At 31.2% G+C, this 26,612-nt stretch overlaps 3 protein-coding genes and 1 non-coding gene across 5 annotated transcripts; 3 read left to right on the plus strand and 1 right to left on the minus strand.

Annotated features, from left to right (window-relative positions):
- The first annotated feature begins 3,449 nt into the window (after window positions 1-3,449).
- Window positions 3,450-9,720, plus strand: LOC114194392 (microtubule-associated protein 70-2-like). The gene is made up of 11 exons (XM_028084578.2): window positions 3,450-3,923; window positions 4,019-4,104; window positions 6,842-6,907; window positions 6,995-7,165; window positions 7,281-7,451; window positions 7,542-7,697; window positions 7,811-7,957; window positions 8,081-8,152; window positions 8,231-8,758; window positions 8,859-9,052; window positions 9,233-9,720. The coding sequence occupies exons 1-11, from the start codon at window positions 3,737-3,739 to the stop codon at window positions 9,270-9,272; spliced, it is 1,818 nt and encodes a 605-aa protein (XP_027940379.1). The 5' UTR covers window positions 3,450-3,736; the 3' UTR covers window positions 9,273-9,720.
- A 723-nt stretch (window positions 9,721-10,443) lies between these two features.
- On the minus strand, window positions 10,444-10,516 carry TRNAK-CUU (transfer RNA lysine (anticodon CUU)). The gene has a single exon. It is a non-coding gene; the product is annotated as a tRNA-Lys (tRNA).
- A 3,114-nt stretch (window positions 10,517-13,630) lies between these two features.
- Window positions 13,631-19,008, plus strand: LOC114193529 (RNA-dependent RNA polymerase 1-like). Of its 2 annotated transcripts, XM_085665394.1 has the most exons (5): window positions 13,653-13,803; window positions 15,077-15,624; window positions 15,716-17,582; window positions 17,656-17,806; window positions 17,946-19,008. In XM_085665394.1, exons 3-5 carry the CDS (start codon window positions 17,326-17,328, stop codon window positions 18,780-18,782), a joined length of 1,245 nt encoding a protein of 414 aa, XP_085521520.1. In that variant the 5' UTR covers window positions 13,653-13,803; window positions 15,077-15,624; window positions 15,716-17,325; the 3' UTR covers window positions 18,783-19,008. The 2 variants fall into 2 exon arrangements, with proteins under 2 accessions (XP_085521521.1, XP_085521520.1); XM_085665395.1 differs by lacking the exon at window positions 17,946-19,008 and having other exon boundaries at window positions 13,631-13,803; window positions 17,656-17,795.
- A 2,449-nt stretch (window positions 19,009-21,457) lies between these two features.
- Window positions 21,458-25,056, plus strand: LOC114195352 (S-adenosyl-L-methionine-dependent methyltransferases superfamily protein). The gene is made up of 3 exons (XM_028085783.2): window positions 21,458-21,578; window positions 23,439-24,104; window positions 24,650-25,056. Exons 1-3 carry the CDS (start codon window positions 21,462-21,464, stop codon window positions 24,989-24,991), a joined length of 1,125 nt encoding a protein of 374 aa, XP_027941584.2. The 5' UTR covers window positions 21,458-21,461; the 3' UTR covers window positions 24,992-25,056.
- The last annotated feature ends 1,556 nt before the right edge of the window (window positions 25,057-26,612 follow it).

Raw genomic sequence — 26,612 nt, forward strand, 5'->3', positions numbered from 1 at the left:
GAAAAAAAAACAGTAAATGTCTTTTAAGTAAAAAATTGAAATTATTGCATTTTAAAACTTTTATCTAATTTATTTTTCTAATTTTTTAAAATGTTTGAATTTAGTTTCTCTGACAAATTCTATAATTTATCTTATTTTATTGTTTTGAAAAAACTATACTTATTTTTACCGATGAACAACACGATTTGTTTTTTATTATTATTCAACCATTAGTAAAGTTTTTTCTTCTGTTCAATATAATCTGATCAATTCATTGATCGTTGACAAATATGATTGTCTTAATGATGATTTTACATGTGTTTCATGTGTATCTTACAGGTGAGATGTAACATGAAAACCATTTTGATCCTCTAGCCTAATTCTTCCTTGAGGGCTTCAATTCTTATATAGTTATAATTTTGGTAATTCAAAAATTTGGAGACGAATTTGTACTAATAAGTCAATACTCAAACTTATTCAATTCTAACACTTTTTCTCTATCAAAACATTGGATTCCTAAATTTTCACATGATCTGTGTGGATGTCTTTTCAAAACGTGTTGAATAATTTTTATAGATTTTATTATTTCATTATTTCGAACTAAAAAACGAATTAATGAATTTTTTTTTTTGGTTATTGAACTTTCTACTAAAATTCTTAGTAACATTTATAATTATCTACTTTACATATATCTCATTGTATTTCAAAAGCCCGATGCATCGATTTTGATAAACCTCCATTAATAACTTATTTTACATTGACACCCTTAACCCGTTATAATATTCATCTATCAAACCACGAGGTAAATAAGTCGCTACTTCTCCCATACAAGAAAAACTATGCATCATTATGATACTTGTGGCAAGTTCAAACTCTGAAAAATACAGAAAAAAAGATGTTTGTGCTCCAATATTTATAATAATCCTATCATAAATTGAAGCTCTAAAACAAATTTAATAAACTTTTGTTAAAATGATTAAACTCACACATTTTTTAAAAGTTTGAGAATTCAGTTGAAATTTTGAAATGAGACTACTTTTATTTTTTATTAAAATTAAAGACCAAAATTACATTTAATAAAAAAATTGTAGGTTATTTATGAATAAAATAATGAAAAATATGTATATATTTTTTAAATATCTGACGGTTATATTAGCAAAAAGATACATAGTTTTGTAAATTTTTCACGTGATTGATATTGATATTGCAAAAATATGATATATTTATAATTGTTTACACTAATGAAAAAAAAAAATATCAATGGACTCACAGTGACACATTCAGGACATACACACCTTCGATCGAAAATCCAACCTACTTTGTTGTCAAAATCGTATTCTCGTAGATAAAGAAACCCTATTCCAACTTGTTTTTTAATTTCCTTATTTTTCTTACTAGCCTAAATTTCCTCATCATAAATTACTTATGTGTCGGCATAATTTGCCACTAAACCATGCTTAACTAGTCAACCGTTAACGATTTTAATGACATAAACCGAAAATTGACTGATGCACATTAACAAATTTGAGAACAACTCAAAATTAAAACCTAGAATCAAATTGATACTTTCCCATTGAAATAGAGATCACGTGATTAATTAAGTGAACTTCTTAATAAACACTTTGTACAGGGATAAGGCAAAACACAAATGAGAACGACATTAAAATATGAATCAATAAAATTGTGTCATTAATTTAATAAAATAAAATTAAGTTTAAAAATTATTTTTCTACATATAACACTTTACAAATAAACTATTAAATATAGAATATGTGATAATAATTTCCTTTTTTTCATTGTCTAACAATTTTGTTTTAAAAAATATTTATCATTTATTTATTATATATATTATTATTATTTTGGATCGATTTTCTCTTTTAAAAAACTAAAAAATTGGCGTGTACTCTAAATTTGAACAACTAAGTAAGAAAAATAATCAGTGTTTTAGTGATTTTGTATAAATATAAATTTTGTTTGGGGTTAAACTACTAAGTACAAATTTTGTATTAATAGTTATTGTATCTGATTGAGACCGAATGACAACAAGACATATTTTGATTCTTACATGTAACTAGGATTGCGTGTTTTAAAAAAAGTCTAATAATTATAGGATTATGTTTTCTTATATTAATTTTACATTTTTTAAATCATTAGGATAGAATATAATGATTTTATTGTTATGTGTAAGTTAGATATACACAATCGAAAAACTAATTAAAATATATAACAAGAACACTTGATAATACCTAATAATCTAATATATAAAATGTTTTAGTACATTTTTAAAATAGTTAATCAATTTATTTATTTTTATTACATTAATATGTCTTTTATTTTCTTACAGTATCTCTGAATATTATATATCATATATAAAATTAATTTAGAATTTACATTAATAACTATAAAAAAGTTACATCACGTAAAGAATAAAGACTCGTGCATATACATTATCATAGATTAGTTTTAACCAAATGAAAGCTAATTTTTAATTAGTTTATAATTACTTATATTGAATGTTGAATATATATATATATATATATATATATATATATATATATATATATATATATATTTCATTTTTTACATTCATTTAAAATTATAATTACGGGATAATACAGGTTTAGGTCATATTAAGTTAATTTAAGTTTGAGGTAAAGTCAAATAAACTAAGTCAACATAATTTAGTCTTGGTTTGAATTAAATAGAATCCTCGATGTATTTTTAATATATTTAATAGTCAAATATATTAGATCGGATTTTTGCCGGATTTAATCTAATTAATAGAATAGATTGAATATAAATTTAATCCATTTTAAATTAGATTAAAAAGAAGTTAGTTGATATAGTTAATATGGATTATATATCTAACCCATTTTATTAAATTTAGGCTGAATTTTGAAAAATTTATTCCATGTCTAACCTTATCAGTTACCCATATAACTGTGTGACAACTTCATTTAATTCATTAATTATTCATTTATTTATATGATAATATTAATTTCATTTAATTCATTAATTATTCATTTATTTATATGATAATATTATTGTAATATAACTGTTAGATGGTGGTTCCAGCTCTGATAGTATAATTGTCCTTCAATTTATGCAACTACTTAGATAAAAAACATTCTAAATCCCACAAGTAAATGTTGTTTATCCGCACACGATAAACCAACTAAGTTCTCATCCCACTAACCTACGCCGCTGCGCGCACTACCGCCCAAAAAATCAAGCCCCACATCGCTCGCACGGGTGCGCACCACGCTTCAAGCTCACGTTAAGCATGGAAGAGTTAAAATGGCAGTGAAGTTTCACTCTCACTATTTAACTAAAAAATCAGCTAACAAAGCCAAAAACCCTTTTTATCTGCAAAAAGCGCAAACCTCACATTCACTAACTCACTAACTCACTGTTTGTTTATTCATTTGTTAAGTCTCTCTCTAAAACGCGAAAAGCAGATTTAAATCGCAGATATAGAGAGAGAAACAAACAAGACAAAATAAACACAAGGAGAAAGAAAGAAAGGAAGAACCAAAAGTATCTATTTCTCTCTCTCTCTTCATCTTCTTTTCCCTCGTACTCTCTATTTCTCTCTCTAAAACCACCGTTTTCGAGGTCGCGATTTTCTGGCTCTATATATATGGTGTGTAATCCGTGTTTCGTTGTGCTTGCGTGCGATTTGGAATCTGGTGGTGGGAGCAGTTGAATGTGAGTGAGAGAGAGGAGTTCGATTTTCGGATTCGCGGTTAGATCGGGGATGGCGGAGGTTTCCGGCGACGGCGCGGCGCTGTCGGTGTCGGGATCATTCAAGGAGGGGAGAGGCTCGGCGCGGCGCCGCGGAGGAGTGAGGCCGCCGAGCATGGACGCGGACGAGTTCATGAACCTGCTGCACGGTTCGGATCCGGTGAAGGTGGAGCTCAATCGCCTTGAGAATGAAGTTCGAGGTGCGGAAATGCAGCTCGATCTGAAGAGTTCTTCGCCGTGATTTTTTGTGGTTTTTGAATTTTGAGTTTTGGTTTTTATGTGTTTGGGTTTGCAGATAAGGACAGGGAGTTATCGGAAGCGCAGGCGGAGATCAAAGCCTTGAGGCTTTCTGAACGTCTCAGAGAAAAGGCCGTTGAAGAGGTTACCGCTAATTTTTTTAGTTGTTGTTCATTTTTGCTGTTCTTTGTTGTGTTGATTGGTTTTTGTTTTTATTTATTTATTTGAAGATTGTAATAAATTATCCATCTTTGTTACATGCTAGTAGGCTAGTTACTAATTTCCAATTGATTGCTGGCTGGTTGTGGTGTTGGTGTTAAGTACGAAGGTCTAGTGTTATTTATTTCCTAGTGTGCGTGAACATATTGTTGGTTTTTTTGGAAATGTTTCAGTGTGGTTACTAAGTTTGGGTGTTGGAGTTATTGCTGTAAAAAAATGGGTTCAATTCTTTCCGTTTATTTGTCCCGATTGCATTGGAGGATGCTCTTCACGTTCAACCAACCTCTTTTGGTTTGCATTGATGCTACCTTTCCTATTTTGGCTATGTGTAGCAATTTCTCTAGCATTCTGTTTCTTTTAGTAGTTTTCAAAGAAAGTGTCTTGCACCCCTCGTTCTGTTGTCATTGTGCTGAACTCTCTCTTTTGTTGGTCACATTTGAAAAATCTATTACCCAATACCACTAATGTTTCAGGATAAATTATACACGTTCACCTCTCCTAATGGATGCAGGAATTACACTTCTCTTTGTATTTTTTGGGTTACATTTTCTTCTCTGTAGATATTTTTAGTCCATTAAAATATGTAGAAGCTTCATAGGGATGATTTTGTTCCTTTGAGTGTCTCTTACCATCATTGGCATCTTTTGAATCCCTATTAATAGTATCAACTCTGGGAAGGTATAAAGACGAAATGAAGATTTTTGGTAAAGTTTCAAAGCTGGAAGTAGTAATATTTAAACCATCATTTCTTCTTCTAAAGTCTTAAACTCAATAATAGAATGTTCTAAATTAGTGTTAGTCTTACTGAAAGTTGTAGAGAGAGGAAAAATGGCTTAGGAAGGCTTGTTTATAGTTATTCATGTCACTAAGAAGTTCATTTATATTAAGATGCACTAAAGTGTTGCACAATTTATATCTTGGGTAAGGGGAGTGTACTTCTTAAAATTAGGAGAGGAAAATATAATTCAAGCATCCCTTAAGGAAGGAGGTAAGTTTATTCTGTCTTTTTTCTCTCTCTTTAGTTTAAGTCATTACTAAATAATGGATACTTGTTTTACAAAATGGCAGGAGAGAATGTTCTTCGTGTCAAACAATCCCCTATTGGCATTTGCATTGATACAACTAGTACTACCCTTTAACATATTTTTTAGGTTAAATTTGGTATTCACTCCAGTCCATAGTCATTGTGTTAGGCGGGGAAGTAATGAGAGGGAATGGAAAGTCTATTAGATAAAGAAATTTAAAAATATAAGTAGTTAAGAAGTTAGTTGGGGTTAGACTTTTTTAGAAAGTCTATATATTGTCTTATTTTGTGGGGTGTGGGTTAAGGAGAGTTTTCAGTTGTTGGGACAAGGAATGCCCTGTGTGAAAGGAAGATATTTACTTTATAAGCTGATGTTTGTGTTCAGAGTTGATGACTGCTGAAATAATACAGAAAGAAGTTGGTTGTGTCTACGTTTTTTTTCTCTATCTTGTTTCTATTCTTTGAGGAGCCGTGTAACACATTGTAATAAACACTGTTGACTTGATTATTACAGAAATGTATTGCTCAAAGCCTATTAATGTTTTTAAAATAAGTACCATACAATAATGAACATTACAACGCTTGGCAATGCCTGATCAATTAACCATCCCGTGTTTGCCCATTGAAGTATCTTCTCTCGTAACTCAAATCAATGTGGTTTGCTAAACTGTCTAGGCTTTTACTTTCCATTTTCCAGATTGAATACCTGATTCATTTAATGGGGTTTGGTTCGCAAAGAGTTCCCTAAGACACATGTGGAGGATAAAAAACAAAAGTAGTTGATGAAAAGCAACACATTTACATTGTTAACTTCAAAAGCTGTGCTTTTCATTTAATACTTTCCATTTTCTTTAGTACCCCCAGGACACTCAGTAAAATAACCTTTATTTTATTACGTCTCCATATCTTTTGCTTAAGATTTTTTTGTTTTATTTAATTTGTCATTTGAAAAAACTATCAAAGTATTAAATATTTTTTTTTCTATTTTTTCCCTTTGTATTAATGAGTGAGATAAAATTTCAATAGATTGATGATAGTATTTAGAGTATTTTAACAAAGGATAACTCTTGCTATTTTTTCTTAATATTGAAAGTATATATTATTAACTATTGTGCACTATCTTAAATGTAATCTAAAAATGAATATCAAAGCAAACATTTCAATTTTTTTCTACCTTGGTTAATGGATGCTATATTATTTTTAATTTTCTGTTCACTTCTGGATAATATTGATTTTGCATTTAATGTGTTTGTTCTATACTGTAAATGAAGTCACGAGATTTAATAGTTTCATTGTCTGATTTTATTAATTTATATGTTTTTTATTTTTGGAAGCGAAGGGACCTAGTCGAGCTATTGTCAAGTTAAGCTGAGTTATTAGTATGTTATTATGTCCTGTTATACTTTGTTTGCATAATCATATTTCTTCTATAAAATACAACTTAAGTCGATTCCAGTTGGTATTTTTGGGTGTTATACATGTTTTTTCTCTTTCTTTTGCAGTTTAAGCATTCTTTACATCATTTTTCACGAGGCTTCTTAAGCACATTGCAGCTTTAATCTCTGCCATGCTTTGTCTTGTTCATGCTTTATCTCAACTTGAAATGTAACTTTTCTCTTCCTTTTGCTTGTATTTTAGCTGACGGAAGAACTATCAAAGGTTGAAGGGAAGCTAAAACTAACAGAATCTCTTTTAGAAAGCAAGGTATTTTATGAAGCCTCTATCAACCTTAGTAAACAGTCATTTTCCTGGGTTAGGTGGTATGTTTCCTGAATATAATATTTCTGGCAGAATCTTGAAATAAAAAAGATCAATGATGAAAAGAAAGCATCCATGGCAGCTCAATTTGCAGCTGAAGCCACTCTTCGAAGGGTCCATGCTGCCCAGAAAGATGATGACATGCCTCCAATAGAAGCAATTCTTGCTCCTTTGGAGGCTGAACTGAAGCTTGCTCGGCAAGAGGTATTACCTTGTTAAAGTTCATATTGTAACCCGTCAGAGAAAGAGCTGATGGTAGTACTGACATTGGCTTATAGTGACTGATTGTTTTATATGTACTTCCATTTATTCCTTGCAGATTGCTAAACTACAAGATGATAACAAAGCTTTAGATCGCCTTACCAAATCTAAAGAAGCTGCACTAATTGAAGCTGAGAGGACTGTCCAGTTTGCCTTGGCTAAAGCCTCAATGGTGGATGATCTGCAGAATAAAAATCAAGAGCTAATTAAACAGATTGAGATTTGTCAGGTATTCAATCTTGAATGATTATTCTCTCTCTTGCTGCATCAGAATCATACAATGTAATTTTTACCTTCTGGCTGTCATCAACTTTCCCAGGAAGAAAATAAAATTTTGGACAAAATGCATAGGCAGAAGGTGGCAGAGGTTGAAAAGCTCACCCAAACTGTTAGAGAACTAGAAGAGGCTGTCCTTGCCGGTGGTGCAGCTGCAAATGCAGTGAGAGATTATCAGCGGAAAGTTCAAGAAATGAATGTAATGTGTTAAAATCTTCAGCAAGTTCAGACTCCCAGTTGTTTTATTCTTGATTATATTGCCTGTAGTTAGGATAGTATTTATTTTTGTTTGGTTTATTTGACACTCTTTAGGAAGAAAGAAAAACACTGGACAGGGAGTTGGCCCGTGCCAAGGTAACAGCAAACAGAGTAGCGGTAGTGGTTGCAAATGAATGGAAAGATGCTAATGATAAAGTGATGCCTGTCAAACAATGGCTTGAAGAGCGACGATTCTTGCAGGTACTTTTCTTTGTTCTACTCTGCCAATTCATCTAAATTTAGTGGTTGAACTTTTGACTTTATTTACTCTATATTTCTTTGTTATAAAATTCTCACATTTGGTTTTGATTTGCATTTGTATAGGGAGAAATGCAGCAACTTCGTGACAAGCTTGCTATAGTTGAGCGTGCTGCAAAATCTGAAGCACAGTTGAAAGTAATAATCTGGTTATTATGTATTAAACTAGGTGATTAGTTCTTCCATTATTCATGGTAAACTTTTAAAAATTTTCAGGAAAAATATCATTTACGGCTTAAAGTGCTAGAGGAGAGTTTGAGAGGAAATTCTAACAGCAGTATTCGTGGCACCCCAGAGGGAAGAAGTGTGAGCAATGGTCGTCGTCAATCCCTAGGAGGAGCTGATAACTTCTCAAAACTATCCTCTAATGGGTTTTTATCTAAAAGATCACCATCCTCTCATATGAGGTCATCCCTATCCTCTAGCACAGTATTGAAGCATGCTAAAGGAACTTCTAAATCTTTTGATGGTGGTACAAGATCACTGGAAAGGAGTAAAATGCTGCTGAATGGAACACCTCCAATTTACTCATTCAATCAATCTCTTGAAGAAACCAAAGAGAGAGAGCCAAGTGATAATTGGAAAGGAAATTCAGATGATAAGCAAAATGACTTCCCAACGGTAGATTCAGTGGATAGTGTTCCTAGTGTTTTATATGACCTGCTGCAAAAGGAAGTCATAGCCTTGAGGAAAGCTGGTCATGAGAAAGATCAAAGCCTAAAAGATAAAGACGATGCTATTGAGGTAAGTGTTTGGTCCATTTTTGTGTTTGGATGTAATCCTTGACCTTCTTATTTGTAAATGACAGTTCTTGCTAATTGTTTCCAATGCCATCATCTACCAGATGTTAGGAAGGAAGGTAGATACATTGACCAAAGCAATGGAAGTTGAGGCAAAGAAGATGAGAAGGGAAGTGGCTGCTATGGAGAAGGAGGTAGCTGCTATGCGCGTAGAGAAAGAACAAGAGAACAGGGCAAAGCGTTTCAGCAATGTAAAGGGTTCTGTAAACAGTGCTCATCAACAGCTAATTTCTGGAAGGTAATTGCTATTTTGGGGATTCCTTTTACCGGGTCATATGCTCTGAATGCACTTTGGTTTCTGGCTGTTCTTTACTGGTTCTGACAAAATATTGGTTACTGGGTTTGGGATACCATTATATTTTCTTCCGATTTCTCCCTATTAATTTGGAATAACTAATGGGGTCTTTAATTTTCACAGGAATGTGACAAGGGGTGGATTAACACGCAGCACCCAATGACAATTAGTGTATTACAGTGGCGCTCGGGAGTAATATTTGATAGGCATCATTATTCTTCTGGCCTTCTCTGTTTTTTCCCTTGTGTTTTTGTCCAATTGATTGTAAGATTGTAACTGGCATGCAGAGGACCAGTGTTACTGATATTAGGCATGGATTGGGGACAAGAAAAACAATTGCAGGATTCGGTATGCTTCTGACCTAGTGTTGTTTACTCTGCTTAGAGAGAGAGAGAGAGAGCGGCTAAGAAGGCAGGCAATGGAAGGCAATTAACTTGGACTAACCTTTCACTCTTTCAGCATTTCTGAGTGGTGTGGTGTATAGGTAGCTCTTTTCTCCCCCCTTTACTCCTTTTTGCAGTTTATATCTGTAATACGCAGATAGTGTGATTGTCTTGGTTCAGGTTTGTTAATATATATACTAGCGGTTGATCCGTGTGATGCACGGAGTATATGTTTGCTTCTGAAATTATATATCTAATCTTGTTACAAAAATACCTTCAAAATAATTCTTATATACATATTCATTTATAATTATAATTTTTTTGGATAATCTGTCCAAACTCAATTTTTCATACAAAAGACTGAGTTTGGTCATTATTTTTAATGAAATTGAGTGAGACCTTGAATATGATGTAAATTCTATTTATTTAATGTTAACACCAGCTCGCACAAGCCACTTTCTGTGACAAAATAAATTTCCTGCATGTTAGTTGGACACATTTCAACCTAGTTGGCCATCTAAACTTTTATTGGCTTTCTGCACCTTATCATTATACTATTACCACATATTAAAAGAAAAAGACTAGAATATCCACATTCACTGCATCGTAGTTGCCGGCTGCCACTGCCATCATGGCTCCTGCTGAAGAGGAAGAAGAGAAGGATAACGTTACAGAGGAAGAAGAAAAGAGAGAAAATGCATTGCAGAAAAAACTTGTTCCAGAAAATTCTTTTTGGAATACATAAAATGTGTTTTGAACATCTTGTTTCGGAAAATTCGCTCTGAAATGCATTTCCATTCGTCTTAAAATTCCCATTTTGAAAATCTTCAGAAATTTCATTTTGGAAAGCTTGGTTTTATATATAACAAGAATAACCAGACAATAAAATATTGAGACTGAAATGTTGTAGAGATTAAACAATAAAAAAACTAATATGAAAAAAATAAAAGACGCCCACCGTGGGGCTCGAACCCACGACCACAAGGTTAAGAGCCTTGCGCTCTACCAACTGAGCTAGACGGGCATTTGCTTTATGGATGTGTAATTCGTATATTTATTATTTGAAATTATAAACAATACTATAGCTTAACATTAGAATCTGAGCTCACTTCTCTTATGTCCCATGCAGTTGCTGTGAGACAAGAAATTTCAGATGAAACAGATCGTAGAACTGGGAAAACAAAGGCAATTTCAAACGTTCCAATTCAACTCAGTCAGCATATATTCTGCACATGGTATTTATTTCCATCACCTTATTTAACTGATTTAATAACTTTGTAACGTTGTCATTTGTTTCTTTTTACCATCACCCCTTGTCATTCAAAGCATTATTTGGTAATTAATTAAAGCAAATATGGTTTAAAGGTAAGGCTAAATTTTGTATAGTTCAACTATATTATAAAGGGAGGTTAGGTTTTTATCATCTAATTCAGTGTGGATTGCTAGATTATTACATGAATTCCATGCAGAACATCGTAGAATGGCACAATCTTCAGGTCTGTCTCTTATATTTTAAAGAATTTTTAACGCTGACACGGTTTCCTATGATCATATCTTCCTTTATCGTTCCTTTTTTCAGGTGAAAGGACATTTGGGGTGTTGAAAAAAACTTGATCTTATGGATAAAGGAGCTAATGCAGTTGAGGTATAATTCAGTAACGAGTTAAATATGTTTTTCTTTTTTAATTTAATTTTGTTAGATTTATTTAATGTTTTGTATGTTTTTTATAATTGTATTTGAGTTGTTTATATTGTTTGACACATTTTTTTCTCGAATATTAAGTTAAATATTATTATGAAATGTGTTTAAAATATCAAATAAACTTAACAAAATTTAATTAAAATAACTAAATTTATGTATTTTAAAATATGAAGGATTAAATTGGTCTAAAATTTCGAAATGAACTAATTTTAAAATTCAATTAAAGTCAAAAGACCACGTCCATATTTAACCCTCATGTAATAGCTGCATGGTGATTATGTTCTGTTTTTGATGGAAAGTTGTGTTTATGTGACTGATCAATCATCTCGATGGTTAGAATAATGACATTTGACTTTCATGTAATTTACTTTCTGTTGATTAATTTTATTTGTTAATTGGATTATGTATCCTTTATTGTTTTCTTAATTATTGATGTTTAAAAATATAAGATTTTATAGTTAATATAAAAATATAAGACTTTATTGATGTTTTCTATTTTTTTCACTTCTAATCAATCACCTATGTGAGGGATGTAACTGAATTATTTTTTTGTGAACCTTACCCTAGTCTTCTCAAAGAATAATTGATGCAGAAAAAGTTAACAACTGCTTGTGGGAGAAGGAGTCGTGCTTGATTGATCAATGAAAAAAAAACCCTCAATAAAGTGAAGATGTACGGATTAGTACTTATATGTGTATTTTATTATCGGATTATTCAATTTATTATTTAATTATTGTTTACTATTGTTCTCCTTTTCTTTCCTTTCGATCCACTTATATATATATATATATATATATATATATATATATATATATATATATATATATATAAATAAAACACAATTTTTCAAAATTACTGTTCAATTTTTCATAGTTTATGTAATTAGGGTTCAAAAACTTAATCATAAATTAACATGCTTTGACAATTGTAAGTATGTATGATAAAAACAAATCATAAATAAGTAATTAAACTTATTAATTAAAAGAGCACTTTTTAAAATTTAATAGAGTGCATAACTATTTGAAAAAGAGAGAACCATAATTCTTTATATAACTTCTTCTTATTATATTAAATATTTCATTATATATTTATTTTTAATCATAAATTTAATTAATCATATCATTTTAATATTTTTATCGATAATATATTAATCTTAACAAATTTAATATATATATATATATATATATATATATATATATATATATATATATATATAACCCAAAGGTTAACCATTTCATAAACTTTATGTTTTCTGATTTAGATGGGAAATATATTTTATTCTTTTCATGAATAGGAAACTATATCTTTTTAATATTTTTTTGCTTTTGAATAAAAATCATGAAAAATAATTTTTGTTAAAATGAATTTGACTCTTGAATTAGACGAATAAAATTTCACGTAATTTATTATTGTATAACTAAAAAATTTAACTATAAATTTTAATTATACAATAACATTATTATTATACATCACTAATAAATCATTATATCAATTTTATAATTTAAAACAAATAAATTCATATTTAAATATTATATTATAGTTATTATTATTATTATTATTATTATAACATCTCCATTTTTTCTTAAAATCTATAATTAAAATAAATTATATAATTTAAAATAAAACTTCATTTTTTATATTGAAAATCTTAATAAAAAATTATTGTTTTACAAGTAGACTTTATTGGAAAGAGAACACTTAAGATTAATATCTTTAGATATTAACCTTAAGTGTTCTAAGATCATGTATATTCTCCAACACCTATACGATTAGTTACTCCTCTATAAAATACGATCATTATCACAATCACCCACAGACAAAATAAAAGTGAATTAATATACAAACAATTAACTGGCAATCACAATTCATAACTAAACAATATAAAAATCATGTCATATCCTCAACCAACATTATAACTCAACCCATGATTATATTCTAACTCAAAACATATTATGAAAGCAACAATACAACCATTGGTGACCTCACAATAATTCAACACACAAATGATCTCAACCTAAGATATCAAAATATCAATATATACAAAGTTACATGATAAACTACTTTCACAACTTCACAGAATTTTCATCCTTTTCCTTATCTGAAAACTAAGTAAATATCAAGTTCTCTCACCACAAGAGTTGTACATTTCTTACATAATTAGTAAATCATAACATTTTTAAATAAAAAAACAATAAACCACCTTAAATATATATTTTCTATAAAATTGTCATACGACACAATTAAATGAATATACCATTTTTATTTTTATGTCTGTTTGTATCCTTTAGCTCATTGTGCTACACTTTACTTGCACACATGGAAAGAGATCGGTATCCGGTGCGGTAAGCTACACCGAAATCCTTTCAAGTTAACCGTTGAGATCTTTGTGTTTTTTGAACTACCTAAATTCCACACTGTTACAATCCAAGCATTTGTAATCATTCCAAAAGTGTATTTGAAGAAAATCTATATAAATTCCTTTACTCAGTCCACTCTTCAAGGAGTGTCCATTGCAGTGCCTGTGTTGTTGTTGGTGGCTTGACTTTGACGTCTCTTTTCTCACTCTAAGTTTGTCTCTAATTGCTGATACCTTCGGTCTTCATTAGTGGGTCAGTTTCAGAATCTTCATTCTTTTGCTCCTTCTCGTGGGAGGGTTCTTGATCATGCTTACTTATACTTTATCTTGTCTTTGATAGTAAGTTATGTTCTCATGGTTTCATGAAGAAGTGTGAGGATATGCATTGCACACTGAGAATGTCTTGATGGTGTTGAGTGTGGAAGAACTTTTTGTTTTTCTTTAACAAGATGTTGCATTTTTGTTGTTGTTTATTTCTTTCTTTGTTTTCGCTTTTTGGGTCTTCTTCCAAGACATGTTTGATAGTAAGGTTTTATTTATCTGTTTTTTTTGTCTTTTAGTTTAAGAAAAATGGAGAACAACATATTTGTTGGATTTTATACCAAAATATTATAGCGGTTCTGATGGTGTTCCAAGTGGTGGAGATAGTTTTTCTGAAACAACCTAATGGGTTTTATGTTTAAGCCACTTTCATGGGTTTTTCTTTCTTTGTTAGTTTCTAAGGTGATATATTTTTCTGAATGAATTTTCGGTGTATTTTGGTTGGAAGGAAGATCGGGTTCTGAAGAGGAAAAGGAAACGTTAAGAGAAAAAAAAAATTTATAGTTTTGTCATAAGTAATGCCGTGAGAAAGTAAGAAAAATGTAAAGAAAATTGCGTGAAAGGTTTCGTTATATCAATTTCCTGAAACGTTTTACCGAACATGGTTGTTCTATATGAACTCTTTGCATATTTAAGAATTAAAGCAAAAGAGTTCTGTTCCTTTTTAGGAAACTCAGTGACTTCAAGAATGCAATATGGTATCTATATGGACATCATTTTTCATTGTATGACATCATACATATGTTTTCCTGACTATGGTTTGTCTGTAAGGGCTTTTTGCATATTGAAGTTACTTTCTTAACATTCTGGGTTAAATTCTGGTTAAGGAGGATACATTTTGAACTTCCACTTTCCTTCTGAGAGTACGCAGGATTTCAATCTTAATCATTAGTTTTGAACTCTTTCTTCAGATTTATGTGCAATGAATATTTGAATAATCACATACAATAAAGAACTGTCTGAAAATTTCTTACATATAACTTATGTTTAGTCATTTAGAGATACTTCAATCATAGGGAAGCATTAAGTTGTTGCAGATGTAGAGGTCATAAATTTAACAAATTTTGTGTATATGTGCATTAAACATATAGTGTCATGTATATGTACTTCAATAACATCCGGAATCTTTCACTGCTTTATCCTTGTTAATACAAATATGTGACATTGCTCTTTCATACTCTAAATTTTTCCTTTCTTCTGTCCAGGTAAGGCAAAGGAGTTTGCATCTAGGATGGGTAAAACAATTGAGTTGTATGGATTTCCTATTTCTGTTACAGCGCATGATGTGAGGATATTTGTGGAGGCTTTAACTGGTGAAGGAACTATCCAAACTATGAAAGTAAGACATGGCAAAGGTGCGGCTCCAAGAGCATTCGCTATTATTCAATTCACCACAGAAGACCTTGCTGAATCTATGATATCGAGGGCTAATTACGTTTCAAGAGCATTGCTGTATGGAAGCGCTTATTTAAAAGCTCGGGTAATGGAAAGGGATATTGATCCAAACCTAGGTGTGAATGCTAGTTTGGAAGGTGTGAAAGTTTATTTTGGCTGCCAGATCTCTAAAGGAGGGTTTGCTGTTTTGGAGAGAATGCAAGATGTCAGTTTAAGTTTTGGGAGTGGAAAGAGCAAAGTGGAGTTGAAAATTTGGCATGACTCTGTGCAATACAAACTTCATCTTTCATACGAGAACATTTGGAAGGTTGAGCTGCTTCGACCACGGGATAAAATTGCACCTTATCTCCTTATTCAGGTAGTCAAATTTGCTTTTTTATTAGCTTAAGACAAATTTGATTTCTTAGTGAACTTATTGATGGGTATGTTCATTTTGCTTCAATTGCTAGTTACTTGGTGCTCCCCGGATATTTGAGAAAGATGTCCCTGAAGAATTTTGCAATATATATGAGAATCCTTTGTACAACTACTACAAAGATGTCCCTGAAGAGCAATGGACAAGAACAACAGATTTCACTACGGGTAGTTGTATTGGGCAGTCCTCTGCCATATGTGTGGAGCTTCCTAGTGCCCAGAATTTACCAAATTTCAAAGATATATTTGCTTATTACGAGCAGAGTGAGAGGCAATACACATTACAGGCAGGGGTTCCCTTTTCTCAAAATCGGGGTCTTGTCCCCATTGTTGCTCCTCAAGGTGTTGAAATACCATTTGACATATTGTTTAAGGTCAATTCATTGGTTCAGCACGTATGTCTTGCTGGAACTGCACTCAATGGTGACTTCTATCGCTTGCTTGATCCACGCAGAATGCCGCTTGACTTTGTTGAAAATTCCTTGGAAAAATTGTACTACTCTAAGGAATTTTGTTATGATCCCGCAAAGTGGTTGGCTGATCAGTACAAAAGGTACCTTCAATCAAATTCAAAGAATCGTCCTCCTCGGTCGCCTGCAATATCTTTGGATACAGGGTTGGTGTATGTTCGCAGGGTTCAGATCACACCTTGCAAAGTTTACTTTTGTGGTCCAGAGATTAACGTATCAAATCGTGTTCTCCGTCATTTCCATGAGCATTTGGATAACTTCATACGTGTTTCATTTGTTGATGAGGAGTTGGATAAACTGTTTTCAATTGATTTATCATCCCGTGCACAGAACAAGAAAACTAACCTGTACAAAAGAATTCTTGACATCCTTAAAAATGGCATTGTTATTGGCGATAAGAGGTTTGAATTTTTGGCATTCTCATCAAGTCAGTTGCGGGAAAACTCTCTCTGGATGTTTGCTCCTACGGGGAGATACACTGCCGCATCCATAAGGAGTTGGATGGGAGATTTTAGCAAGATTAGGAATATTGCAAAATATGCTGCTAGGCTGGGACAATCTTTTGGTTCATCTACCGAAACTCTAAGCGTCCCTTGGTATGAAATTGAAATTATTCCGGATGTGAAGAGGATTTCTGATGGAAAGGAATATGTCTTCTCTGATGGTATTGGGAAAATATCTCTTGAATTTGCCAAGAGTGTGGCTAAAAAATGTGGCTATGATTGCACTCCATCTGCTTTTCAGATTCGTTACGGTGGTTACAAAGGAGTTGTAGCTGTTGATCCAACATCAGGTTTTATGTTATCACTGAGGAATAGCATGCGGAAGTATGATTCAGATAACACCAAGTTAGATGTTTTGGGTCGTAGTAAGTTTCAGCCTTGTTATCTGAATCGGCAGTTAATTACTCTGTTATCCACTCTTGGCATCAGGGATGATGTTTTTGAGAAAAAACAAAGAGAAGCTGTGGATCAACTGAACACTATACTAACAGATTCATTGAAGGCACAGGAAGTTCTGGACTTGATGTCTTCTGGGGAGATCACCAATGTTCTGAAGGAGATGCTCATTTGTGGCTACAAGCCTAATAAGGAACCCTTCCTTTCAATGATGCTGCAAATGTTTAGAGCATCAAAACTGTTGGAATTGCGACTCAAATTCCTAAAGGAAGAGCAATGATGGGATGTTTAGATGAAACTTGTACCCTGGAATATGGTCAAGTATTTGTGCAGTTTTCTAGCAATAGGCTGCAGAATCTATCTGATGATTCTTATTCCTATGATTTGCCAAAAAGTTATATGGTTAATGGTAAGGTGGTAGTGGCCAAAAACCCTTGCTTGCATCCTGGTGATGTGCGTGTTTGTCAAGCTGTGGATGTGCCAGCCTTGTACCACATGGTGGACTGTGTAGTTTTCCCTCAAAAAGGACCAAGGTAATAAATATGCTTAAATATTTCTATTTCTATTAGTTTTTCAACACTCTGATAACTGATTTTTTCATATTAGACCTCACCCAAATGAATGTTCGGGAAGTGATCTGGATGGAGATATCTACTTTGTTTGTTGGGACCCTGAATTGATTCCTTCCAGTCAAATCCAACCAATGGATTATACTCCTTCCCCAACTACAGAGCTGCTTAGAGGTGTGACAATTGAGGTATCATTCTCAAAGCTTCACATCCATAGCCAATTTTTTATTATGTATTGTGTTAGGTTCCTTTCTTCTTGTATTTGTTTTGTCTTGCAGCATAAAATTGTGGATAGAATAGAAGTTTGTGACTGTTTTTGTTGTGCAGGATGTTCAAGAGTACTTCACCAATTACATTGTGAATGACAGTTTGGGAATAATTGCCAATGCACACACTGTCTTTGCTGACAGAAAACCAGAAAAGGCCATGTCTAAAGAATGTCTTGAGCTTGCAAAGTTGTTTTCAACAGCAGTTGACTTTCCAAAAACTGGTGTTCCTGCTGTTATTCCTCGTGAATTGTATGTCAAAGAATATCCTGACTTCATGGAGAAGTTTGACAAAGTCACCTACAAATCGCCGAATGTAATAGGAAAGCTCTACAGGGAAGTTAAAGAAACAATTTCATCAAGTGATGGTGGTGGTGGTGGTGGTGACTCTATTTCATCCTTCACTCTGGAGGTGGCGAGAAGGTCTTATGACACTGACATGGAAGTTGATGGCTTTATGGATTATGTTGATGATGCTTTCTATCACAAAACCAATTATGACTACAAGTTGGGGAATCTTATGGACTACTATGGGATCAAAACTGAAGCTGAAATCCTGAGCGGTAATATCATGAAACTGTCAAAATCCTTCAACAAAAGGAGGGATGCAGAAGCAATCACCATGGCTGTGAGGTCCCTAAGGAAAGAGGCTCGGTCCTGGTTCAATGAGGATTCTGGAAGTGGTGATGATGATGATGCATATGCAAAAGCTTCTGCTTGGTACCATGTTACTTATCATCCAAGTTACTGGGGTTCCTACAACGAAGGGATGAAAAGGGATCATTTTCTGAGTTTCCCATGGTGTGTTTACCCTCAACTTCTCCAAATCAAGAAGGAAAAAGTCTCCAACAGAAGCTACTCTTCTGCATACAGATTGAGTGGGTTGCATCTGAATTGATAACTCCATATTTCTGGGTACTGATTACAACTATGAACGTAGGTTTTATGGAATATATGTAGATATTGCTTGAGTATGAACGATTAATCTTACACTTATGTTAGTTGTGGAAAGAGTTATGAGAAGGGTTACTTACTAAGGTGAAAAAGAAAAGAAAAACTCTTGACGAAAACTTTTTGCGTAATATCAGCTTCATTCACTTTGTTTTTGGAGCATACTTAAGTAATTCATTTTAACATATCCACAAATATAATTTTAATATTTTAATTTTTATATATAACAATTTTTTTTTTATATTTTGACTTTACAGCCTGAAGTCAAATAATATAAAATAAATAATTAGTTCAATACAATAAATATTAATATATTTTACTTTTAGAATAATTAAAAAAATTACAACTTTAATATAAAATTGATTTTCTTTTTAATTTTATTTGAACTTTGTTTAGTTGAACCATTCTTTATATATTTATGTATTATTTTTGTTAATGTCGATAGATGTTATTTTAATATTTTAATTTTTATATATAACAACTCTTATTCTTTTTCAATTATACTATCTATAGTTAAATTTTTTTATTTTTAATACAATAAAAAAAAATTATTTAATACAAAAACTTTAAGTTTGTTAATTAATGAAGCTAGAACTGTTATATTGTAGTTCTTTTATTATATTAAAAATAAAGCATGTCATATTCATTATATTGAATAAATATTTAATCTTATATATAAAGCCTAAAAAAGTTAAATAAAGACCCAGGGATAAAAATTATTTAAAGATACATAACATACAAATAATTTTATCAAATAATTATAAAAAATGTTAAATATGTTTTTGTCCTTTAACTTTCAGTGAATTTCGAAATTAGTCTATTTCGAAACTTTAAATTAACTTAGTCTTTCATCTCTTGAAATACGTAGATTTAGTCATTTTAATCAAATTTTGTTAAGTTTATTTAACATTTCAAGTGCATTTCATAATAGTATTTGACTTAACATTAAAGTAAAAATATGTTAAACCGTATAAACAACTCAAAATACAATCTGAAATACGAAAGAAACATCAAGTAAACTTAACAAAATTTGATTAAAAGGACTAAATTCACGTATTTCGAGAAATGAAGAACTAAATTGGTCCAAAATTTTAAAATAAACTAATTCCAAAATTTACTAAAAGTCAAGAAACTCCTATAAAAAATATTTTTTTTACCTTTTGTAAAAAGAAAAAAAAAGGGGTTACCCAACACCCACACTATATATTATTCCTTGGCTATGTGTAGGACAGGATGACCTATATTATGACCTAAAAGTTCTGCCTTGCATATGCTTTTTAACGTGAACAGTACAAAACCCGCTATTTATAGAATTACAATAATGTGGATTCCTTTCTTTGGTAACGTGAAATTTGTAATTAGTGCTTCATACTTTATTTATTCTCATTAATTAAAGGCAAGACTTCCTTTTTAGTTAATATATATATTACCCATCATCACCAATCAACATTTATATGTATATTTTTAATCAATTATAAAGAAAAAAAATGTGTGATTGGTGAATGGGTTAGGTTTTTTACTATTCAAAAGTTACGAGTATCGAAGCGTGATGTTTAATGAACATATTAAAATGCTTCCTTAAACTCAGCATTTCACTGTTCTTTTGAGCTGCTTCCTTAAACTAAGCATCTTTCCATTTTGTTTCTTTATCATCAAATGCACTCCTGCTTCCAGGGCAGCATCTCTACGTTTATTTATGATTTATTATATTTTTATTAGTAATAAAAGAACATATTAACAAGTAATATCTACAAAAATGTTAAATATGTTTTTAATTTCTAAAATTATATGTGAAATGAAAATTTGTATTTGTATAAATGACTATAACCATAACCCATATGAAAAAAAATATATATATAACCCAACAGTGGTATCAGAATCGATGGTTCAGAATGACTGACTGCATGACCATAACACAAAAAGGGGTCACTGAAGTGACTGACCGCATAACCACAATAAAAAAGGGATCACTCATACACCTGAAAGGAAATATAAATATACAATATGAAAAAAAGAAAAAAACAAGGAACTCACCATTGAGGGAAGATAGTTGAGAATAGTCCAAGTATGAGTCAAAAGTCCCACCTTGGATATAATAGACAAAGTTAAACTTATAAAAGTAGATTATAATATAACTATATAGAACCACAACCTCTCAATGACTATATCCATAACCCATATGAAAATATATATACATGAACCCAACAATATTTAGTTAAACTTATAAAAGTAGATTGTAAGATAAAATTCATATATCCTACTTATATTATTATTATTATTTGAGTTTATTTTTAGTTGACAATACATCTCCAAGAATAAATATTTTTTTTTTCTGAATTAGCATTTTCAATAACAATTGATATGAAGTTTCAATATTGTTGAATAGTGATGTGTTATATTATTCGAAGGCAAGGTCATGAATCATGATGGCACAAATGGTCCCAAAGGGTTGATATGTTATATTATACCTCTCTATACTTTAATTTATCTTCGAAAACGAATCTGAACTTCCTCAGAAAACCATGAAAGGATAAAAAGGTAAATAAACTTCATCACATTACATTAATGCATGCTTAGTTCTATATAAACTCTTCCATAGATGAATGCAATGGCAGAGTTCTTCACAATGGATCATCAATCACACCAAATTTTTGGAGATGACAAAGTGAAAATGGTGATCAACACATTACCACCAAATGGGGGAAGTGGCACATTCAGCTACTCCAAAAATTCCTACTTTCAGGTACACACATCAAAAGTTACAAAGTTTTTGGGAGATTCTAAATTTTTTAAGTTGGAAGAGCTATGGAATATTCTAAGTACATAGATCTCACATTGTTTTCAAGGTTCATATATGTGTGTGTTCATATTGAAGAGTTATTATATATGAATACCAATTAATGCATTTAAACTTTGAAGTTATTGTTACCCTTTAGTTTTGAATTTGAAACTTGGAAGGCAAATACCACAAAGAAGAACTTTTTAAAAGCTTTTGGAGTATATTTTCCTTTTATTTTACACTTGATTTTGTGAGGAAGCTTTGAAAAAAGAGTGTTGTGTGAGATATTTTGTGTAAAATATAATTTTCCATTGAACTATATAAGGTTTATGAGAAAGTAATTTGTCTACTATGTTGTTTTCCTTTTGGGATTCAGATTAATATAGGTGGTGGAATTTAACATTAGAACTGTGTAAGAAAACGTATCGATACTTTAATTTGTTTTATATATTTGTGTTTGACACATATCCGTTTGATATTTTAGAATATTTTATTAATAAAGTATCTAATATATAAATCAGTAGTGTTTTTATGATGTTAATATTTATAAATTTTTATGCTGAAAATATTTTATATATTTGATTTTAATTTGGATTCACTCAAGAATAATCATATATTCCTCATATTTTTAAAAGAAATTGTATATTTTTCAATATGCATATATCACATGTCGTGTCTTATTATTTTCAGAATTAGTGTATCAACATATCATATAATGTCGTAACCGATACACTTATCATATATGTGCATCATAGATGAAGACTAATTATTACTATTTTATGTATTTTTCATGTCACTGTTAAGATTTTCTTTATCAAGTTGAGCTTAATTAATGAGCATGGTAATTAATTATTAGTTAATTGCAGTTGGCATCCCTAATTGTCCTTTTTATAAAAGAAACACCAATTATTTCTTGTTTTTGTTCTAACCTTTGAATCTACTTTTTAGGGTTTATACTTTCCATCCTCACTGATTAGTTTATCTTAATTCTAAAAAGTAAATATGCATTTCAGTTCGATTGACAAATGAACAGAAACAATGATATTAATGTTTTTAATTAATTCTTTCAAGGAAAAACACAAACAAAATTAGTTTTGAATTCCTATTTTTAATTTACACTTCTCAAAATTTAATTCATTGCTATTGTCAATTTTCTCACCATTCAATTGGGACAGATCCCAGATTTCCCAACGCATAAAATCGCCATAATTAAATTGTCAAATGGTTGTTTCTAAATTGATAAAAGCATTTTAATTGCTAACTAATTATCGGAACTTGAAGCAGATAAAATATTTTATTACCAACATGTTTCCAGCAACTTTTATAAAAGTTTTGGACCAAAGGGACACAACTTGGTAATCGCATATTCTCTTTATTAAATATTTAATTAAAATTTCCATCTCATTTCTTCCATGTACACAAATCATATGTATAATTAGAGATTGACAAATAAACTCGTATACGTAGGTATTGTTTGAACGCGTTCCTGTTTTGACGGAGAATCCCTACATTGATTGGGTATAAGTTTGAATATGAAAAATCTCGACTTTTTCAATTAAGTATAAAAATGTGTATAGAAATATACATATCTCCGTCGTATCTCCATCTCCATTTAAATTATTAAAATATTCAGAATAATATATATATATATATATATATATATATATATATATATATATATATATATATATATATATATATATATATAGGTTAATTCACTACACAATTATGTAAATCATTCTACATATGAAAATTTAATCTTACAAGCAACTGATATAGCAAATGTTGAAAAATTATGTAATTCTAAACACAATTTTCTTGTAGAAACGAAGTTCAAGTGTTGAAGAGAGTAAGATTGAAGAAGAAATCCAGAAGAAGCTGGATGTGAAAAAGCTAGCTTCTGCTTCAAACATGATTATTCGTGTGGCGGATTTTGGGTGTGCGACTGGTCCAAACACCTTCGTGAATGCACACAAGGTGCTTGAAGCAATGAAACACAAGCACAAAAGCCAGTGTCCAAACACCGAAACAAACCCAGAATTTCATGTCTTCTTCAACGATCTACCATCCAACGATTTCAACACCCTTTTCACCTCTTTGCCTCAAGATAGAAACTTTTTTGCATGTGGGGTTCCTGGTTCTTTCTACAATCGCTTGTTCCCTCAATCATCCATTCATTTTGCATATTCAACTTACGCCCTGCACTTTCTTTCAAAGTCACCTGAAGTCGTGCAAGAGTTGAACGACCCTGCATGGAACAAAGGTAGAATTCACTACACAAGTGCTTCCGAGGAAGTGGTTGATGCATATGCAACTCAATTTGCTAGGGATGCAGGGAACTTCTTGGATGCTAGGGCTGTGGAACTTGTGCCAGGTGGCATGTTGGTCATAGTCATGCAAGGTGTTCCCAATGGCATGCCTTATTCTCACATCATCAATGGTATGTTGTTTGATTGTATGGGATCTATCCTCATGGAGCTTTCCAAGGAGGTATGTTATAATCACATCATAAATTCTTAAACCATGCTCTTTCATTTCTTGCTTCCATGTGCTGCATGCATGTCGGTATATAATAATATAATAACATAAAATTATTCTGGTATACTCAATAAGTCTCACATTACTTAAAAGTTGAGGTCAAACGCAGTTTAAATCTCTATCCACCCTTTGGAGGTGTTTTTTAAGGACAAAATTGTAGAGTAGCTTCACGCTACAAAGCAAACAATACCTAGAAAATATGGTTGTTGTTCCTAGCTGTTAGGAATCTAAATGTAAGTCTAAGTCTTACATTGACTAGAAATGAGAAAGTAGAACATTATATAAGGATAAAGATCCATAAACCCATTGTCTTAAGGTTTTGGGTTGAGAGTGGTGTCAATGTCTTATGTGGTTGAACTCAGGTCTCATTAATATTGTATCTCCTAATGAAACCCCCTCTATAGACCTGACACTAGCAATGCTGACAGACCGACTTGGATCGGGTCGGGAAAAAAACTAATTAACCCTAATGTTACTCTTTTTTTTTTTTTTGATAGGGGCTATTTGATGAGTCTGAAGTTGATTCCTTCAATTTTCCTTACTATGCACCAAGTCCAGAGGAGATGAGAAAGGTTATAGAAAAGAATGGAAGGTTTAGCATTGAAAGAATGGAGCTAACAGATCCAGCACCATGGTTAAAGAGCATGGAGCAGGTAATACCTGAATGGATACTTCATGTTAGGGCTGCAATGGAACCAATTTTCATCACACAATTTGGGAATCAAGCCACACATCAAATGTTTCAACGCCTAACCAAACAACTGTTAGATAAACGTCATCTGCTCCAAACAAAATACAGGGACAAAATTCAACTTTTTCTTGTTTTAAAGAAAAATTGAACTATCTTTTAGGTTGTGCATGCTTCATTCAATCTTGCTTTTATCGAATTCGAATTATCTACTCATTTTTCTGTGTTATTTTTCAGTTGTATTTTCAAAATATATAATATTCAAGTTTTTAAATTAATTATCAATCATAGATATAGTAATCTCAGATATAATATTTTACAAAGCACTTTCATAATACATTAATTTTAGTCTATTATTTTTCATGTAACGTGGTATATATATAATTCCGACTCTGTTAATGGAATGTGAGACACGAAATTATCTTGCTATAGTTATTCAAAGTTCAAGTTGTTGACAGTTAAAAGTACCAACATGCATGCAATATTATTATTAATTTATTATTACGTATATAAAAGACTTCAATAAGAGAATCAGCACGTGGAATTCAAAAAGAAAGTGTTTTATGCTTTTGCAGTGACAAATTAAAAAGCCCTAAGACCACATTTTTATATCTCCAATTGATTTCGATGAACTCACCCTCGGTTTTGGTTTATTGTTTGTTAAATATATAAATTAAATTATATAAAAGAACAAAATTAAATTAAATATCTAAAATCGTAACTCCTGCTATAATTAAAAGTTAAATATATTTTCGTTCCCAAATTAAATTATTTACTTATTTTGTTTCTACATTTGATTATTTTATGAAGCTAATGTAAAATTTTTTTTTTAATAAATAATAAATATATATATTGTTATATAAAAAAAAAAAGTTGTCTTGACAAAATAAAACACCTAAAATGAGATGATACGAACCGACTTGAACTAGTTTTTAGGATTAAAAACTTTCTTGATGAATGAAGTTAAAAATTCAAGATGTGCATGCATATGGAACTAAGGTTTTAAATTGTAAGGTATGATATTCTTAATACAGAATCATATGATGGTACATATTCTAAATTATCAACACATATGGGTACGAAAGATTCTTATCTTAATATAAAGATTTTGTTGTTTGTGGTGAATTCACATTGAAGCACATGCAAATCCCACTTTTCATTTCTCTATATATAATGTCATTCCGTACATAGTATAACATGCTATACCCTATTCTCCTACATTTGGATTCTAGGGTGGGGCTTGTTACTTTCAAGCGAGAGGGAATTAAATTGAAAAAAAAAATTATAAAACTAAAGTTAGTTCAATGCATTGCTTTTATATAAATATTGGCAAAAATACTAAATTGATATTACATTTTATAGAAATAATTTAGGGAAAACGGTGGTTAGATCAATTTAGTATTAACAAATATCGAAATAATTTTACTATTACATTTTTGTTAATAGATATGACATTCGAAAATTAATATTTTAACCATTAGTATATTTTAGTTTTTCTGATTTATGTGGACTCTTTCCCCCAACTACCCTAACTATCAAGAGAGATATTGATGGAATTGCTATATATGAAATTGAGTACATTTTTTTGCAAAAAAGTAATATACTTGTTTTTTAAGAAAAGATATGAAGCGTGCTCAATATCATTTGATTGAATAATTGACCTAGATATTTGTTGTTTGAATAAACCCTTCACTTTCTTTAGTATTTTTTCATGAAAAGCAAACATGAGATAATAAATTCAGTCTATCATGTGCAACATGTTAAAATACTAC

Source organism: Vigna unguiculata, chromosome 8 (assembly GCF_037176805.1).
Source record: "Vigna unguiculata cultivar grain cowpea cultivar isolate G323 ecotype 2 chromosome 8, ASM3717680v1, whole genome shotgun sequence".
NCBI classification, from domain to species: Eukaryota; Viridiplantae; Streptophyta; class Magnoliopsida; order Fabales; family Fabaceae; genus Vigna; species Vigna unguiculata.